This window comes from Colletotrichum karsti (assembly GCF_011947395.1).
Source record: "Colletotrichum karsti strain CkLH20 chromosome Unknown Scaffold31, whole genome shotgun sequence".
Taxonomy (NCBI): Eukaryota; Fungi; Ascomycota; class Sordariomycetes; order Glomerellales; family Glomerellaceae; genus Colletotrichum; species Colletotrichum karsti.
In genome coordinates this window covers 417073-431851 of record NW_024065931.1, presented here as the reverse complement: position 1 = coordinate 431851, position 14779 = coordinate 417073, and the positions used below count along the sequence as shown (strand labels likewise).

Genomic DNA, 14779 nt, shown 5'->3' with positions numbered 1-14779 from the left:
TTCCTCTGTATCAATGAGCGAGTGTGAAGATATTGCCAAAACGAACGGCTGGCGACTCGAAAGTCTTCCTAAAAGGAAAGGGTCGGAGAGGGAAGAGGGTATAAACCCTTGGGGGTTAAAGAAGAGAAAAGTTCTTGAGCTGCGCAGAGATTGAAATAAGCGAGTTAAAGTACATCAATTTTGTTTGTGAAAATAAAAAAACAGAAGGAGCTTGAGGAGAAATGAAGTTGAGTTGCTCCTGCCAAAATCTACTTGGGTAAAAAGAAAACAGAAGGAGCATGAGGAGAAATGAAGCTGAGTTGCTCCTGCTAAAACCGACTCGGGTGCCCAAGTCCACGTCTCAGGGACTAGCCGTCTAATCGATTGAATTCCAACAACAACTGAATCAGTAGAATTTATAAGCTTGAAGAAAAGATCTCAGGCTTTGCTTGTATTCTTGGCTTACATCGTCATTCTCATGAAGCGAAGTTGGGAGATGGTCTCTACACTTCCCGCCGGGGCACATGGTTCCTCGCCAGGCTTGCCTTCGTCGAGTACCTTATATTCCCAGGTATTCCGAGCTACTTATGAGTTGAGAACCCGAGCTTTCAATTGGCGTGCTCTTCACCGAGTCACAGACGTCCGCTTGTTCAGCGCGATCATTCGTAATGGTAGCGATGGAAAGTGGCCCAGTTGGCTTACATCAATCACGCCACAGCTAGCTTCGCACGTTCTTCCTCACGACGTTCGCGCCCTTCCTCCTCCTCCTTCGTAATCCTATCCTGCATCTCAACCAGGAGCTTCCGACACTTCTGCCGCCGAAACCTCTCCACATCCGGCCAGTGACACTTGCGATAGATTGCTTGCGCTTCCTATTCCCCATAATCAGCAGATGCCTCGCATACCCCCGTGATAATCACCAATCGCAACTGACGCTGATCCATTTCTCCGACCTCATGAACTTCGGCTGCCACATGCCCCACTCGCTCCCCCTGGAATCGCCGGGCACGGGGACCAGTTCGAGGGATCTCAAGTTCTCGCACAACCCGTCGAAATAAGTGACGGCGGGAACAGGTCTCGCCGTGCGCCAGGGCTCGTCTTCGGGTACCTCGTCCGGCGGCCTCGAGATCCAGGCGTCGTGGGCGGTGAGCTCACCTGCGACGGGGAGTATCAGATATGCTCAACAGCGATCCGGTCCAAAGCTCGTCATGAACTCACCCGTCTTAGTATCGAGCAACCACCAGATCCCCAACTTATCTCCGTTCAGCCACTGAGATAAAGGTACTATACCCTCGGGGATCCTCTCGTCCGGCACCGGCCACAGCCTGACACGATTAGGATCCTCCAACTGGAACTCTTCCACGGGCTCTGAGAAGACGTTCTGGAAGTAGTTGACGGTCTGAGTTGAGGGGAAGACGGGCCTGTTGCTGGCCACGTATGGGATATGCCGTACCAGGTCGATCATTCTTTCGTCGAAGCCGAGACGGCGGAGCTTCTCGAGAGGGATGATGTCGTCTCCCCAGTCTCCTTCGGGGGGATACTCGATGTGCTTGGGTCGGATTGAGACCATTTTGGAAAGCAGCTCGTAGTACCGTGTGATGCTGGCGACGATGGGGTCCCGATCGTAGATTGGGCTGAGGCCTGGCGACGTGGTTGGCTCAGTCGACATGATGTCTATTGTTTCCATTTTCTATGGGCACTGAAATTCGGTGCAGCTTGTGACTCTTCGAATCTCATGGGGCAGAAGTAGGCAATAGTTGGTTGGTCTTGGCCGTCTGCTGTTGGCTAAGCAACCTTATCCTCGAGGTATCCCCTGTCGCATCAATAAGACTTGCTGGTTCACTTATAAAATTGATATTCCGCCAACAAGCAAGATACTAGGGATAATGCATTTGTTCAGTACTGCTCGCACTTGCATTTTCAAGCCCGCAAGGTCTCTCACATCCGACGCAGTTGGTCAGACCAGATCATATGCTTGTTTCTCCCGATTCATACGAAGCACATCTTATGAACCAATATCATCAATTTTAGATTATAAAGAACTATACTACTATCTACTGAATATCTGAAACAGATCTTGTATCTCAGTAAATACCCCACAGAACGCTGACCGTAGTACCGGCTGTCGTGCCATCACAGGGCATAACGCCCTTGGCACCAATCTTGCCACTGCCACCAAACTGCCTGATCGCTTCGTTGATCACATCAATGACGTCCTGCCCTCCCACTTTGAACTCCACGGCACCGCCGGTACCGCCGGTCCGCTGGATACCAAAGGCGCACGAGCCGAATTTCAAAATCTCACGTTGCCCAGTGATACGCTGAGTGAACTCGGTAGAACCATCGCCCTCGATGTTCTTGATGATCTGCTTGCAGTCCGAAACCGACGGCGACGCATCGCTGCCCTGGTTCTCAAACGTCGAGACGCCGCAGCGGTCCTTCCCGGGGGGCAGGTCGCACGGGTAGTTTGCGCTACCGCCCTTCTTGCCGGTTGCCCACGACTGGAACGCGCGGTCGGGGGTGCAGACGGGCAGCTGGACGAGTCCGGGGGTGGTGATGTCGAGACCAATCATACCGTTTCGGATCTCAGGCTTGTCCGCCAGCGAAGTGAAGTTGACGACTTTGTTCTCCTGGCCGTTGAACGACCAAGTCGCCAGGGCGCCCTTGACCAAAGCCTCCTTTGTGACGTCCCCAAAGTCCTGATTCTGGAGTGAGCCCAGACCAACAGGCGCAGAGAACTTATTGTCGTGGCAGACTTTCTGGCAGGGTCCATGGTCGGCAGCCTGGCATCCGCAGACCTGAGAGTCGCCGTCTGGGTTGACGAGGTAGTAGAGCCTCCCGTCGACGCAGACGCGCGTCGCGTCGGCAGTCGCGTCGTCCACGTATTTGCTGAGAGGGTTGCCATCGCAGCCGGCGCCAGAGTCGAGGACGAAGGCATACGTCTTTGAGCGACGCCACAGGGTGGGGATGGCAAACCCAAAGAAGGTCTTGCGGGCGTTTGTCTCGATTTCGACGTTTCCGGGAGGATCGGGCGCTTTGCCGTCCCGCGCGCCCTGGATCATCTTGCCGTCGGCGATGATGCTCGTGAGCGCGTCGACATTCTCGCGTTCCCCATTGAAGAGTTTCTTGACAGAAAAGCTAGTGCTCTTCATCCAACCAAAGACAATCTGGCTCGCATAGTCAGAGAACTTATGTTGCTCCTCCGGAGTCCATTTGTCCACTGGAGGGGCGTTCAACAAGTCTTTGGCGAGCTGTGTACCCTGGCCGATCAACATCAAACTGGTGTCCTTGGTGTTGTCAAACGTGCTTTGCTTGGAGAAGGCGGGCAGCGTCTTCAGAAAACTATTGAAGAATGGCGCAGCACCGCCCAGGGTTCCGATGGTGAGGAGATCGATCAAGATGTTGAGCCACTGGTTGGTTTCGGGCTCCGGGATGGGCGCAAACGTATCTTCCATGCGCCGGATGGTGGTTTGCACACCTGCCCTCATCGCATCGAGACCGTCGTAGTAGGAGTGGAACATGGTATGGATTTGCATGAGTGAGTTCCAGATGAGCTGCGCCGCCGGCCCCGAGTTTGGCCCGTTCGCGCCGTCCGGACAACTCATCGACCCGTCACAATCGTCAGTCGGACCGCCTATGATGTCGCAGTTCTTGTTGGAGCCTGCCTTCAGCGTCTGCTCGACCGACTGGCTGAAACTCATCCGGTCCTTGTCGGTACTAAACCACTTGGCGACGACCTCACGCCAGGCGCTGGCTGCATCCAGCTCCTTCCAGCGCACCGAGGGATCGTAGTTGTATGGAGAGGTGACGTATTGGGATTCACAGGTGAAGTTTCTCCAGTTGCCAATGGTCAGAGTACTCTCCTTGGGATCGCCGCCAGTGGCCGCCAGCGCAATGAAGGAATTCCAGTCCTTTGCCGGCTTGGGAGGGTCGTTGAATGTCTGCAAATCGCTGGCCCAGTCCGTCGTACCTGCCATGCCCAGACTGGCATAGAGCCGTGAGCGAACGGCCTTGGTGTTCTCGCTCATGTATCCAACCCACTGGTTGTTGTCGTAGACGAGGATGTCGCTGTTGCTGCTGGTGTCCAGGAAGCTCGTCACCACACGGCCGCTCTGACGCTTGGGGCCGGAGCCGCCGCCGCGAATGATCTCCATGATCTCGGCATCGGCAATATAGCCGGCGGTTCCGGTGCACCTGCCCGGCGTCGCATCGGAGCGGCCCCGGTCGCCGGTGAATCTGCAGCTGGGACCCCAGCAACCCGCCTCAGCCATTTTGAATGAACGTCCATAGCTGCTGACTCCAACTACGATCTTGTTGCCCGGGACGCCCGCTTTGGTGATCATCGCCAATGCCTGCTTGGTCTCTGTCAGGTTGACCTGGCTACGGAGGCAATCACCCGTGGGGCAGTACTCTTGTGAGTACTGGTTGTGCGCGTCCCATTGGCCATGGAGGTCGTACGTCATGTAGACGATGTAATCAACGACCTTGCTGATCTCCTTGATTGGGAACTGTTTCAGATACCAGTATGACGCAGGGGCGGCGATGGCAACCGACTTTCCGGGGAGAAGGTTCTTCAGAACGGCGAGGAAAGCCAGGTAGTTGGGACCATCTTCGGGCTTGCCAGGGTCGAAGTCGGGAAGATCTGGTGCTCCGGGGTACTCCCAGTCAATATCAACACCGTCGAGATTGTGCTTGTTGATGAAGTCGGCAATATTCCGAGCCATCGTCATGCGATTGGCGGGTTTGACTCCTTCACGGAAGATGGAGTACGTATCGGGGAAGGTCGAGAAATCCCAGCCACCAAAAGACAATATTCTCTTCGCGTTCCTAATGCGCTTGAATTCGCCAAACTGGTACGTGGACAGCTTATCGCCTACTGAAACCTCCCATCTGGACGACAAGACGCCGAATCCAAAGTGAAGATGGGTGAATTTGGTGGTGTCGATCTGGAGTGCATCCTGATACAAGCACTTGCGGCCCATACCATACCCTTGAAAGTAAGCGAGTTTGATAGCACCATTGCCAGTGCCCTTGACCACATCAACACCGCAATTAGAAATGCAGCCGTAGGTGCCGTTCTTAGCAGTACCGGGGGGGCCGGTGTTCGTGTCGACGCAGAAGTCCTTGGTGATACCGCACTGGCCCCAGATGTTGCAGCAGGCATTGAGGGGGCACGGGTTGAGGTCGGCGATCTTGGAGCCGTCTGATGGTGGCTTGGAACCTGGCTTCTGCGGGCCGCACACGGCGTTCGGAATGGCGGCGGGAAACGGCGGGTTTCCAGTGCTCAGACACATGACTGTCTTGGAGTAGAGCAACTTACAGCCTGACCAACCCCACGTCTTCTTGTTGAAGCCCTCGATCTCGTCGTTGGTCAGCCCGTACTCAGCTCCAAGGTTGGCGCAGTTATCGTTATCCTTGACCTCATATGAGAAGCAGTCTCCATTCGACTTAGGCTTGGGCCGCATATCTGGAAGAGTGCCACTGGAACAGCACACGTACTGTTTTGGCTTGAGAGAACCGCAGATGTTGGGGTTGTATTTGGTGAAATCGGAGCCTGAGATGCCACACTTGGTTGCTAGTTCCGCACACCCCTGGCCCGACTCCACTTGGACGGTCCTGCAATCGGCACGCTCTTGAAGGAAGCCACGGGCGCGAAGGGTAGAGTTGGTCATCGTCGAGTTTGCCGTGCCGTTGAGAAGGGGTGAGGTAAAGGTGGCCTTGCCGGGGAAGTTTTGCGACCCGGTGAATGACAGGCACTTCGCGTTGACCCAAGACTTGATAGCCTTCTGAATGGGTGTGAAGGTCCCGTTACTTGTGACCGCGACGCCAAAAATATGGCCGCTGTCATAGCCGGGGCCACAGAGTTGCATGGCCACACTGGGCGTTGTGATGTTGTTGGTGTCGAAGTTGTCTTGAAAGGTGCGGAGGGCCGAGTCACCAAGGCCTTGGTTAAGCAGCGCTTGGCCGATATAGATACCAATAGTGGCCTGCCCGGACTGTCCGTAGAGTATGAAGGGCCGGTCCGAGGCTTCTCCGTGACCGTTGCTGATGTACTCACGTAATTGCTCGGTGAGGGAGCGAATACCAGCCTTGGCGAGGCCGAAGCCTTCGTTCCACCAGCCGAGCTCAAACGTGACTTGAACGGGCTCGACCGAGTGAGCCCCTGGGGCTGCGATTGGTTCGGATTGCATGGTTTTGAAATCCGTACCGAATGAGGAGCAGGCGGCGATGCGATGGTTGGTGTCGGGTTCATCGACAGAGTCATAGAGGGAGAAGCCGTAGAACATGGTCTTCTGGCACCTCTTGATCAGGTTGAAGTTGGGATAGACGGACCAGTTGCCCGTGCTCGGGCCGGACTCGACGCATCGTTGGGGGCAAAAGTCGGCAGCCCCTACGGCGCCTGCAGTACCCGAGATGATACTGGCAACAGCGAGTGCCACCATGGGCCATTGTTGCGTCAACATGATGCCAGGTCCTCGTAAAGAAAGAAAGAAAGAAGTTGGTATTGCCCGGAATGTCGACGCAGAGATGCAGAAATCATGCCCTCATGTGTGAAGGTCCAGACAAGTTGAAGTCGAGATCCGCGAGCTTAATGTCAAGAAGGTATGATATTCTGTGAGGAGGAGGCGGTATGTTAAGTAGATAGGCATCTGTGCCGTTCTCCTTGCCGTCATTAACCAAAGTCGTGAAGAAGAGATTCATCGTGAGGCGTTAAAATGCCAAGAAGCTTACAATCCATCAGTTCAATTAGATATTGAAAGGGGCCAACGAGGCGGCGATAATAATACACAGCTTCTGCTTTTTTTGGAAGCTTGATAGCCATGGAGATTTGAGAGGTGAGATCCAAGTCATGGCGGAAGAATAAGGTTAGACTAAGAAAGAAATGACGGGAATTGCGGGGGAAGGCAAAAAATGGAAGAGATGGAAAGAATAGAAGGGATAGAAGGGATGAAGGATGACAAGGGTCAGACGAGAAGGAAGACGAAGGCGCCGAGGGCTGCCGCAAAGCTCGCAGCGCCTGCAACGATGGCTGATTTCTGAACCGCGCCATCCTTCTTTGGGCACTCGGCGGGCGGATTTATGAAGCCTTTACACATGCGTTGAAGTTCAACGGCGTTCATGCTCTCGACCGCAGCCTCGTCGATCCTAACACGGCAGGGATCCGCAGTTGGTGTCGGAGAAGGAAAGGCCAACACCGCGCAGGTGCCATTTTTCCCATCCCAGACGGGGCGTGGAAGGACTTCGCGTGTCTGGTTTGTGACTTGAATGGCATATCCTCGGTCTGGACACTGCTCGTTGTTGGATGTGGCGGCGACGAGATCGGCTTTCCGGCCATCTCTCTTGATCTCAAAATCAACCCCGAAGTCGGCAATGTGGAGGGTGTTGTTGTTGACGAATTCGACGCCGTCAACACCTTCGTGGCACTGAGCCCAGCCCGGCTGCCAGATCAATTTGATGGGACCTTCGCTTTTGATGTCGAGAAATTGCCAGTAAAGGAAGGGCTCGCTGGGATTATGCACCAAGTTCCATTCAGCTGAGATGTCGATGTTGCCCGTGTTATAGAGCCAGTCCCGATTGGTGCTGTTGATGAGTCGAAACCAAACGTTGAGGTAGAGATGTTTAGCCAGCTCTGCATTTTGGAGTGCAAAGACGATGGGAAACCGATCTGTTGGCTCGTATGTCTCGTTTGGGCGGGGGAATACCAGGCCAAAGTCCAGTACGCCGGGAGGGGCAGTGTTGGCGGCAATGACAATGGCTCCCAAGTATGCTGTCGCGTGTGCGAGAGACCCCGCAGCATGAGGAACAAGGCGCATGGCGATGGCGACGGCGATGGTGTGGGGAACTATTCTGGGTGTTTTTGGTTGTTTGTTGGTATAGGTATGGATGTGGATGTCTGTGTCCAAGTTCAGAAATGAAACATTGAGTGGATATGGAGCTTGAAAATACTTTCTGTAGCAGGATCAACGCAGAGGCTGGCAGCTGCGCTGTGTTACTCCTAGGGCGTCATCCAGGCGATCGTCTCGATCTCGAGGCGTGACCCCTATCTCGTGCACGTGTGAAGTAGGCATCCATTTTTTCGACGGTCAGATCTGCGGGCTTTAGTACATGAATCCAGTACCAGCCGGGAAATAAACCTCATGGAATAGGATGGACGATGCCCCCAGACGCCACGGTTGGCAAGTCGGAGCAAAAGTGGTTGGCCTCTGATGAAGACCGTCGTGGGAAGGCACTTGGATCACGTGGGGTTTGCTCCCTCCTGTCCCAGCACCGCAAACAAGAGTTGGCCCTAGCACCTTTAGCGAGCACATAGACCCGCTTTTAAATCGCTAAAATCTCCTAGCGCCTTTGGGCTGATACAGGGGGCTGGCAGGTGGTAACGAGACAAACGGCACCCATCTCTACCTTATTCAAACACCAATTTCCCAGTTTACCACACTTCCTGCTATCAATCCTTTCTAGATTCATTCCGCTCGCTCTGGATCTGATCGGAGCGGGCTTTTCTGACGGGCGTATTCAGCACCAGCAGGGAGGATTCACGCTAGAGAGATAAATGCCACTGCCAAGACTGCAGCCTGCCAAACCATCACAGTGCTTCATTTCACTCATCGCCTCGAACCCTCAAGCACGTATTGCTGATCCAAAATTGGACTGACCTTGCTTCGAGGCGGAATCCCATCGTTTTTCGAAGGCAAGTAACTCTTTGAGATTAGGTTGTAATGGATATTCTCACGATGTTGCCGCAAGGGCTGCAAGATTTGCACATAAGATGTATACCGCCCTGGCTTTAGCCTTGAGGCCTCTATTCCTTGTCTGCTTCTATCCTTGTCTTCTCTAGAACATTCTTGATTGGGTTCTACACTCTTACTATTTAGTTGTTCTCTACTCTTTGCCCTCAGTAACTCCAGAAGGATGTACCTTACGCGCCTCCATCCTCACCTTCTTGCAGCCGGGGTTCTTATTGGCCTGGTCTCTGCTGAACAGCATGCTCGCCGCGGCGTTGAGTGTTATTTTGACACACAGGCGGCCAGTGGCGATACTTGCGAGAGTCTTGCGTCAGCCTGGGGCCTCTCGACGGATGACTTCGTCAAGCTCAACCCTGGTGTGATCTGCCCAAACCTCGAAGCTGGCAAGACGTACTGCGTCGTCGGCGACTCGACTCCTGACCAGTCGACATCATCCTCCCTTCCTCCGAAGATCTCCTCTACCACTAGCACTACCAGTGCGGTCTTGACCACCACCACCGTGTCTTCCACCACAATCAAGACGACTCCTTCGACCTCCACCATGCCATTGGCCACGAGCAAGACGACATCAGTGACCACAATTCTACCTTCAACCACGAGCCAGACGACATCTACTACTACCAGCAAACCTATCACCACCACTCAGTCGACTACTATGAAGACGTCGACAGCAGCTGCACCAAGCAACTCCCCAACTATGCCTGGTGCTGCGTCAAACTGCAACAAGTGGTATAAGATTACCTCCGGCGATACCTGCGATGTTGTTGCCACCAAGAACGGCATTACCGTTACCCAATTAAGGAGCTGGAACACCCAGATTAATACCTCATGCTCCAACCTCTGGGCTGACTATTACGTTTGCACCGGCGTCCCCGGCGCCGCTCCGACGACGACGACGACGACAACTGCCCCACCCGCGCCGAGCAACTCCCCCGCTTTACCCGGTGCTGTGTCCAACTGCAACAAGTGGTACAAGATTGCCTCTGGTGATACTTGTGACGTTCTCGCTGGCAAGAACGCCATTACCGTCGCCCAGCTCTATCGCTGGAACACTCAGATCAACTCCAGTACGTTGCGGCCTCCCACTGATCCGCGCCTCGATTGTTCTTTCGTGCTTTGTACTAATATTAATGCCCAAAATAGGCTGTAACAACCTCCTCCTGGGATACTACGCCTGTGTCGGCATCCCCGGCGCTGCGGCTCCCATGCCTGGCATCGTGTCCAACTGCAAGCGCTACTACCAGGTGGTCTCCGGCGACAGCTGCGATAGTATCGCCCAGAAGAACGGTATCACGGTGGCCAATTTCCGGCGTTGGAATACTGCTATCAACACCGGATGTACGAACTTGTGGGCTGATGCGTTGGTCTGCACTAGTGCGTAAGTTCCAAACATAGCTCTGGCTGGCTGTTTTTGAGCCAGCGCGCGATTCGGCTCCCATAGACATAGGCATCATTGTTTTCATCCACATCAGAAAGGGCCCGAGATGTCTCTCTTGAGAACAATATTAATACTCTGCATACTTGTCGAATTTACTATAACTGGTTCTTAGAAATGATTGAGCCATCCAATCTTTGGTCGGAAGCTTTGCCATCCTGTGAGCTCGACGTCTTATCCTCGTTCTGCTGTTCCTGGACTTTGGGCTCCCATTTCTCCGCGTCTCCAATTACATCGCTTGTAAATCCAGAACTACCAGGATTTCGCATCCCAGCTTCCATTTGCCTCTGGTAAGAGATATGTCGAAGCCGTTCTGCCTCTCTCGGGGTGAGCCGCAGCTAGGAGAGTCAGTTCAGGACAACCCAACCTGTCACCGGAGACTTACGTATACCTCGACGCCAATCGCGTGGATGGCACCCGCCACAAACCCAGCCATCCCGAAGCTGGCATGCAAAGACGCGGCAGGCCCGGCCGGTGTCGATCTATCGAGGAAGTTCGCCTCGACTGAGACTTGTTGGTCCGGGTTCTCCCCTGTCGTGTAAGGCGTGCAGGCCTCGAAAAAGACTGAGGTGGCATTGGCTGCATTGGCGTTGCCCAGCATGTGCTCAATCACGGCGCATGGAAGCGAGACAAAGTATCCGCCGTTCTTGCTGATGATGAGAGCGCCGAGGAGGAGAATCGGCCTCATGGTGATGATGGCGCCGGCCTGAAACCCAAAGATGTCAGCAAGTCAACACTCACTTGGATAGGAGGAGATGCTCACGTAGAACCAAGCCCTCAACATCCAGGCACGATGCTGCTCGATCTGCAACCTCTTGATCTGGACGAACGAGGTGAACAGCGACCCCAGAAACGCAAAGCAGAGCAGCCCGACGGAGGCTTGAACATCCAAGCCTCCACCGACAGCATGCCTCGCGATCAACAGCGCACCGATCGTCCCGGGTATCGAGAGTAACAGAACGACGTAGCCGTTGATGCGGTGGAAGAGAATCCACCTGCGACGGATTATGGGAACGAACTGCCAGCACACCAGGAACGAGGCGGGCAGGATGCATGCGAGGTGCATGACGATTCCGATCCGATCCCGGGTGAAGTTGCGGTAGTAGTAGCACTCGCCGGGCAGGGCGCGCTGGGTGGTGCTGAATCCTGGGCCGCACAGGATCTTGTCGAAGTTGAGATACATGAGACGCGCCAGCGTGAAGCCCATCAGGGCGCCGGCGAAGTTGACGAAGAGAATGAAGTTATACCTCTTCTTGAAACCGAGATATTCGTGCAGCTTGGTCATCTTTCCAGCTGATGATTTGGGAACTGTCTGCTCTGACTTGGTCATCGTGGAGTGTTGTCAATTCAGAAGATGCCACGGGCAGTGTGTTGTAAGTCACAGACTCTGCACCGGTAAAACCTTCCGAAGTTGAAAAGCAAAGATAATAAATTGAAGTCGTATTCTATTCATGTGAAGAATGCGAGAAGCCTTCGATCCTTATATAGCCTCGAGCCTGATGAGCACATGCTACCTGATGCCCACACATTGCCAGAATCAGGTTGAATCGACTCCAGACCAGACCCACGAAGCATCGAATATGTCTCTGCGCAAATCCCCAAGAGCGACCAAAAGCAATGTGACACAGGAAGCTTGGCCAACATGCCAGAAAGACAGGGGGATTTAGCGACGGCGCAAAATGATCCCTTTCGGGCATAGAGGCAAATATCACAACCATCTGATTGGCGGTGATCATGAGCTGTCTTAGTCTTCTCGTCACTGGTCCTCGCCGGGCGCATCTCGCTTTCCCCAATTCCCAACTTCGACCCTGGCGGCGATGCTGGATTTCCCCCGCATCTGCCCTGGATATTGACTGTCTCGCCGTAGGGCTGCATGTGAACCCTTCGATTGATTGGCGCGCAGAATGGACTTGTTCGGGCGGAAGACATAAAGACTCAGCCGCCCGCGGCATGTTTCCCCCCTCGAGGTAGCCTTCTTGGTTTCCGCTTCCTTAATGTTTGAAATCCTACTTCTCTAAGAGGCCTATTTTGCGCCGGGACGCGTCATCAATATCCAGTACATTCCAAGAAATTGGTCGACTCCTTTTGTTATCAATATGGTCGGGGTAGCTGGCAGGTCAAAGGGCTGTAAAACATGTCGGCGACGGAAGAAGGGCGTAAGTATGAGGCGGCCGGCATCAACTGACAGTCCCGCAAACCCAGCAGCTAACGATGTCTCATCAAGTGCGACTTTGGGCAACCGATTTGCGAAAACTGCAAAAGAACAAACAACTCCTGCGAGTACGACCGACAGCAAGTATTCATCAACGTGACCGCCCCGACTTCAAGCAAGGGATCGTCCGCCAAGTCTTCGCTCCCCTCCACCGACATCGTGCTTCCGCAAACACTGGCCCGATCAGCCTACGAAGACAAGTATCTGAGCATCTTCTGGGACATCTGGTTTCCTTGCGGCCCTACCTCCGCGGACTGCTCATCCAAGTACCCGATCTCGAGCTGGACCACCTCGGCGAGAGACCTCTACCGACATGACGCCGCGCTGCGACGAACGCTGCTTGCCATGTGCCTGAGTACTCTCGGGAGGAAAGAGAACCGGCCGAGTCTCATGGCGGATGGATTTCAGACGTACGTCAAGGCCTTGAGGGAGGTGAATGTCAGTCTTCGGAACCCCAAGAGGTGGAGCTCTGACGCCGTGGTGGTTGCGTCGCGTGGCCTTGGGTTATTTGAGGTGAGAATTTTGGCAAGCTCATTCCTTACATTGTGTCTAACAACAGTTGTTGTAAGCTTCTCTATGGAGTTCAAGACGAAAGCCAGGTTGAAGGCTCTCAGGCCAAGAGTTGGCATGGCCACAACGTCGGCGAATTGGCTCTCATCCAGCAAAGAGGCCCGGAAGCTTACACCGACGGTGACGCGCATTGGCTCTTCGCGGAAGGAAGGATGCACCTCGTAAGTCTGAGAAAGTCCATTTTTCAAGTTTGGCGATATCTAACCTTCGCAGGCCATAGCCGGGTGCATGAGTAGGAAGAGATGTTTCCTGAGCGACTTGAGGTGGAAGACTATCCCGTGGTCGAAGATACCCAAGACTCCCAAGGACGTCATGCTTGATATCCTGACAGACGTGCCTGCGCTCCTTCAGGACCTCGACCTTCTGCAACAAGCGATGACCTCCAACATGAGCCGTCGCTTTCTAAGAACCTACCGACGTCTGGACAAGGAGATAGTTTGGTGGCTTGAGAACCTCAGTCCTCCCCAGAAGACCCTTGACGCCCTTCACGAGCGTCATTACGAGAACCCCACGGCTGATGAGCTTGCAGTCGCCCACGTCATGACATACTTCTGGACCGCCTGTATCTTTGTCTACAGCTCACTCCACACAACTCTCCTAGCACCTTTGGAGATTCTCGGGGCCGATGCGGTGGAGTTATCAGAAAGAACAGATCCGCGCCGGTACTGCATGAAGATAGCAGATACCGTTGAAGTCTTCTTCCAGCCAGAAGCGGGCACCTTCGGGATGCATGCCGCGCCGTTTCCCATTGGCATAGCCATGAAGTATCTCATGCTCACGGAGGGGTACACTGAAGACTTCATGAGGTTCCTGGAGTACTTCAGTCGGCAAAGCGATGGAGAGGCCATGGGGCGGTTTTTGGTGAACTCGCTTCCCGAATGGATGACCAAGGACGAGTCGATCCCTCAAATACCAAGTTGAGCAAGAGTATGATCCAGGTAGTTCGAAGGTCCACTTACCGCGGGGATCTTGACGAGGAGGACCTTGTTGCCGTGATTCCGAACAAGACGGCATTCAGCAGGGCGACGGTGGCAAAGGACTGGGAAAGTAGGCCGCCATAGAAGATGAGTTTTACTACGGAATTGAGTTTGGTCTCAACTATGTGACAACTTGGCCCTGATTAAGAGCAAGTCTTTTAGCAAAGTCTGATGTATGTCCTTCAACACCATGCCCGGAACCTGATTTGGTTCTTGGTTGTTGGTTTTTTTCTTGTAGGTCGACTGCCACTTTGTTTGTGAGGCGGAGTTAACGGTTTGGTGGAAGGTTGCTATGCGAACTCTGAGAAGCCTTCGGTGGTCATACTCTTCTCGCCCTGGATGTAGCCATCGTTCTCGGCTTTGGCGACGTCCGCGTTGTGTGTTCGTTACTGAGTTGCTTGAAGCGCTTGCGCCAGTAGGCGTCGTCCTCGTTCATCATGGTCCTGCGGACGTGCTTGGAGGTCCTGTACCGCATCTCGGGCATGAGCTCGCGGACCAGGCGTTTGAACTTGTCGAAGAAGACGACGACGCCGGCGTACTCGGTGAGCTCGAGCTCGCGCAGCCTCAGGGCGTTGCGGAACTGCCTCGAGTCGGCGAGGAGGGCGTGGCGCAGGCGGGGGCCCATCTGGCGCCAGGCGCTGTTGGGGGGCTTGATGTGGACGTCGACGATGGAGTCGAAGGCGCGGCCGTAGCTGGCGGTGAGGTGGGCCTTGGCGAGGGCGTAGGCTTTGCCGTCGTAGTCGATGAATTTGTAGAGTTTGGCGACCAGGCAGATGAGTTGGCACCGGTCTTCGCCGAGGGCCACGAAGGAGTCTGCGCTGGCATACAGGTTGGCGGGGGGCATTTTGTAGATTGTTTGAGG

The 14779-nt window shown here is 54.2% G+C and overlaps 7 protein-coding genes across 7 annotated transcripts; 2 read left to right on the top strand and 5 right to left on the bottom strand.

The window, feature by feature from the left end:
* Positions 1-686: 686 nt before the first annotated feature.
* On the bottom strand, positions 687-1648 carry CkaCkLH20_09000 (uncharacterized protein; the record flags this gene model as incomplete). The annotated part of the gene is made up of 3 exons (XM_038891715.1): positions 687-851; positions 914-1134; positions 1198-1648. The coding sequence occupies 3 exons, from the start codon at positions 1646-1648 to the stop codon at positions 687-689; spliced, it is 837 nt and encodes a 278-aa protein (XP_038743002.1).
* A 415-nt stretch (positions 1649-2063) lies between these two features.
* Positions 2064-6422, bottom strand: CkaCkLH20_08999 (uncharacterized protein; the record flags this gene model as incomplete). Its single annotated transcript, XM_038891714.1, has 1 exon — positions 2064-6422. The coding sequence occupies one exon, from the start codon at positions 6420-6422 to the stop codon at positions 2064-2066; it is 4359 nt and encodes a 1452-aa protein (XP_038743001.1).
* Positions 6423-6944: 522 nt separating this feature from the next.
* Positions 6945-7793, bottom strand: CkaCkLH20_08998 (uncharacterized protein; the record flags this gene model as incomplete). The annotated part of the gene is made up of 1 exon (XM_038891713.1): positions 6945-7793. The coding sequence occupies one exon, from the start codon at positions 7791-7793 to the stop codon at positions 6945-6947; it is 849 nt and encodes a 282-aa protein (XP_038743000.1).
* A 1096-nt stretch (positions 7794-8889) lies between these two features.
* CkaCkLH20_08997 (uncharacterized protein) lies at positions 8890-10105 on the top strand (the record flags this gene model as incomplete). Its single annotated transcript, XM_038891712.1, has 2 exons — positions 8890-9790; positions 9867-10105. The coding sequence occupies 2 exons, from the start codon at positions 8890-8892 to the stop codon at positions 10103-10105; spliced, it is 1140 nt and encodes a 379-aa protein (XP_038742999.1).
* A 151-nt stretch (positions 10106-10256) lies between these two features.
* Positions 10257-11488, bottom strand: CkaCkLH20_08996 (uncharacterized protein; the record flags this gene model as incomplete). Its single annotated transcript, XM_038891711.1, has 3 exons — positions 10257-10496; positions 10544-10864; positions 10922-11488. The coding sequence occupies 3 exons, from the start codon at positions 11486-11488 to the stop codon at positions 10257-10259; spliced, it is 1128 nt and encodes a 375-aa protein (XP_038742998.1).
* A 766-nt stretch (positions 11489-12254) lies between these two features.
* CkaCkLH20_08995 (uncharacterized protein) lies at positions 12255-13861 on the top strand (the record flags this gene model as incomplete). The annotated part of the gene is made up of 4 exons (XM_038891710.1): positions 12255-12314; positions 12383-12883; positions 12940-13101; positions 13154-13861. The coding sequence occupies 4 exons, from the start codon at positions 12255-12257 to the stop codon at positions 13859-13861; spliced, it is 1431 nt and encodes a 476-aa protein (XP_038742997.1).
* Positions 13862-14236: 375 nt separating this feature from the next.
* CkaCkLH20_08994 (uncharacterized protein) lies at positions 14237-14761 on the bottom strand (the record flags this gene model as incomplete). The annotated part of the gene is made up of 1 exon (XM_038891709.1): positions 14237-14761. One exon carries the CDS (start codon positions 14759-14761, stop codon positions 14237-14239), a length of 525 nt encoding a protein of 174 aa, XP_038742996.1.
* Between the last annotated feature and the right edge of the window lie 18 nt (positions 14762-14779).